The sequence below is a fragment of the Triticum dicoccoides genome, chromosome 6B (assembly GCF_002162155.2).
Source record: "Triticum dicoccoides isolate Atlit2015 ecotype Zavitan chromosome 6B, WEW_v2.0, whole genome shotgun sequence".
Lineage (NCBI taxonomy): Eukaryota > Viridiplantae > Streptophyta > Magnoliopsida > Poales > Poaceae > Triticum > Triticum dicoccoides.
This window is the reverse complement of record NC_041391.1, coordinates 372,030,099-372,033,703: the sequence shown is the minus strand read 5'-3', so window position 1 is coordinate 372,033,703 and position 3,605 is coordinate 372,030,099. Positions and strand designations below refer to the sequence as shown.

At 40.4% G+C, this 3,605-nt stretch overlaps 1 protein-coding gene across 2 annotated transcripts in view; it reads left to right on the top strand.

Moving 5' to 3' along the window:
• LOC119323115 overlaps positions 1-1,990 on the top strand; it is a 33,988-nt gene extending 31,998 nt beyond the window's left edge. Inside the window, exons 13-15 of one of the 2 annotated variants that reach the window (XM_037596692.1) lie at positions 501-800; positions 944-1,034; positions 1,583-1,719. In XM_037596692.1, the coding sequence (XP_037452589.1) occupies positions 501-800; positions 944-1,015 (372 nt within the window). In that variant the 3' untranslated portion in view covers positions 1,016-1,034; positions 1,583-1,719. Of the gene's footprint in view, positions 1-500; positions 1,035-1,582 lie in introns of both variants that reach the window. The other variant, XM_037596691.1, reaches the window with a different exon arrangement.
• The last annotated feature ends 1,615 nt before the right edge of the window (positions 1,991-3,605 follow it).

Genomic DNA, 3,605 nt, shown 5'->3' with positions numbered 1-3,605 from the left:
GCGCTTTCCATAAGTTCGGACTTTTGGTTGCGTTGGCTAGTGCATGAAGCTTAACACATTGCTAATTGTTTTGAAGTTAGAACTATTTTGCTTTACGTGTAATACTTGGTTCTGAAACAGTGAAACATGCAACTGGTTGGGATTATTATCATAAAAAGAAATTTTGGTTGTACTGTGCAAGGGAAAAGTACATTATTCTATCCTGTGTAAAACAATTGTTCCATCTTGTACTAATTTCTACCACTTGACAGATTTGACAGTTGTAGTTGTTCCATCTCGTAGAAATTTCTGTCTTGGTGGCCTCTGGTTTATGTTTTTGTAAGAGCAATCACCAAATCAACTTTCATGTAATTAACTCTAGCTCTTATCCAGTGAGTTCTATCATGATTGATATATGGAGAGTTGTAGTAGGTATGATAGTGGTTTCATGTCTTCTACGCCATGATTATTGAACCCCAGAGTGTACATAATTAAACCATTACGAACTTTTGTTCTAACAGGACCTACCTTTAGAAGTTAGGCGCTTCAAAGAAGAACTGCAGTTAGGAATGCATGATCTCAGCAGGAAGACTGACCTAATTATTGTTGTGCATAACCTAGCACATCATATTCCACAGTATTACCAGTCCAACTCTTCTGAACCTCAGCCAGCTCTTTCACTTCTTTTGGATGAAGCCAAGGTTCTTTGTGTTCCCTGGATTCTTGCAATAACCAACAAATTTGGTGTCAGCGCGCATGAACAGAACACATTAATCAGTTCAGCTATGGAAGCATATAAAGCTTCTCCTGATAACACCAAGGTTGTTAACTCTTCTCCATTTCTAATGCCAAGTGCTAAAAATAGTCTGCATCCCATCAGTTCTACCAGTGGCGATTTGGAGGAGGATTCTTTCGGCAGAGCCGCTTTTCACCCAGTAAACTTTGCGTTGTCACCATTTCATAGGAAGGACATTGTTATGCATGTGGAGGGTGTTGCTGCCCTTCAACAGCATCTACATCAAGTGATTGTGAGTAATGAAGAACCAGCTTTTGAGGTACGTCTCTTTTGTTGCTTGTTTATGTTTAGGCGAAATGGGGAAACAAACATAATACCACATGAACAAGGCAGAAATTACCAGGCTTGATAGTGAGGTGAGTGCAATACTATACTCCCTCCAATCCGTATTACTTGTCTTAGATTTGTAAGGGTCGAGCTTTTTAAATTTATCTGGCAGCAAACAAGTTCTTCCTTTAAAATCCAATAGCACATTGGCCTGATTTGACCACATGAAAAATTTCCACTATGCCATAGGATGAAAATCCAATACGAGGGTAGCTTTCGACGATGTGTTCGTATGCAACAAGAATCATCGCCTCATTTTGGAGTGCATTACATACTCCCTCCGTTCCCAAATATTTGTCTTTCTAGACATTTCAAATGGACTACAACATAGGGATGTATGTAGACATATTTTAGATTGTAGATCACTCATTTTGCTTCATATGTAGTCACTTGTTGAAATCTCTAGAAAGACAAATATTTGGGAACCGAGGGAGTATATTTCTTACTGGCTGTAACTCTGAACGCCGCATGCTTGAACAGGAGCTTGCTCATGAGAAATTGTCCCTAGAGCTTGCAAGAGAGAAGGCGGTGTCTCGTCAAGCAAAGCAGAACCCACGAAAAAGAGATGGATCTGTCACAGCTGCTGCAGTAGGTGCATCACTTGGTGCAGGCCTGGGGATTGTAATGGCTGTAATAATGGGAGCTGCATCAGCCCTGCGGAAGCCGTGATGCATTTAATTCGGTTGTTTTATTAACGTATAGTTGTATTTCATGCACTTGTTATTGAAGAACGCCTAGTAGACGGCAGTAGTGTAAGAGCATCTACAACCAGGATTGCCTAATTTTGATCCCCAAACTCACTCGTTTGTTGCATCCTTTTCAAATTGTCCGGTTAAATGCATGTGATCGGTGAAGATGGAGAAAAGATAAAGGAAATAATAAAAAAAAGAAAAAAAGTGGTTTAGGGTGGGTCGCATCCTACGTGAAGGGCTGCCTGGGCATGCCCGAACATCCCCGTATTTGGTGTGGATATGGAAATTTGTGGACAACCTGGTCATGTAGAGATAAAATGGGTGTTTGGTTGGGTGGCTTTTTTCCCCTCTCATGTCCGGACAGTGACAGGATGGCGATCGGGCTCTTTGATGGGACAATTGAGGAGTCCGGTTGTAGATGCTCTAAACAAGGGAAATAATCGCTTCATTCCAAAATAAATTGAAGTTTTAGATTTGTCCTATGGGCATCTCCAACACTAGCCCTCAAAATTGGCACTATTTGTCCACACACTGGATACGACCATTGAACCCTGTGCTTTAAATGTTTGCTTTGTTATTTTTTCTTTCCACAACACTCAAAATGACACTTCTTTTGTTTCAAAATAAATGTTGTGGTTCTAGCATATCAAATCTTTGATGAGTGAAAAATGTTCAAATATGATAATAGCTCTAATATAAATATTACAGTCCAACTAAGTTTTAAAATAAAATAGTTGAAACATGAATTTAACTCGTATATATGTTCTAGTTGTTCCCTTTAATCGACCACAAATGCTTAATCAAATCTTCATTGAACTGCCCATGTTCTTAAATTCCAGACCTTTGACATCATCTTCATCTTCAACCTTCATGATCATGTTGTGCATAATCACACAACATATCAACACTTGTTGGGTCTTCGGATCCCATAATTTAGTAGGTCCACGAACAACTGCAAACACACGTTTGGAGCACTTCAAATGTTCTCTCCACATCCTTTCTAGTTCTTTTTGGGCAAAGTGAGCTCTTTTTTGATCAACTGGATTAGAAATGGTCTTTACGAAGAAGGTCGCTCATGGAGGATAGATATATATTGCACTCATGCGAGTTGATGAGACTGCTGCAACACATTGATGTCATTGTGAGACCCGAGCATGCCAAATCCAGAGGTTCTATGATGCAACTATTTCAAGCATGATGGTGGGCTTCTTAACACGGCCCTGATGCCTTGTCGAGCTTTTGGACTATTTTTCCATTTCTAGTGCATGCAATCAAGAGATCCAAGCATCCATGGCCATCCTCATGCTTAGAGTGCCATGAGCCTTCAATGTCCGCGACAGTGGTTCTCTCAAGTATTGAGGTCCAAACATCTCAACCACCCCAACAGCAAATCTAACCATGGTGTCTCCTCATATCCTCTCAGACATTTGAAGGTACTCGTTGATACGTCTCCGACGTATCTATAATTTTTGATTGTTTCATGCTATTATATTATCAATTTTAGATACTTTATATGCAATTTTATATCATTTTTGAAACTAATCTATTAACCTAGTACCAGTTGTTGTTTTCTGCATGTTTTTTTCTAGCAAATCAGTACCAAATGAAGTCCAAACACGATAAAACTTTACGATGATTTTTTCTGGACCAGAAGGGACCCTAGGAGCTTCGGGAGGAGACCAGGGGAGCTACGGGAGAGCCACAAGCTCACCAGGTGCGCCCCAGCGGGTGGCGTGCCCCCCGAGCTTGTGGGGCTCATGGAGCTCCATTTGACCTAATTCCAACTCCATAAATTCCCATAAATCCTGAAA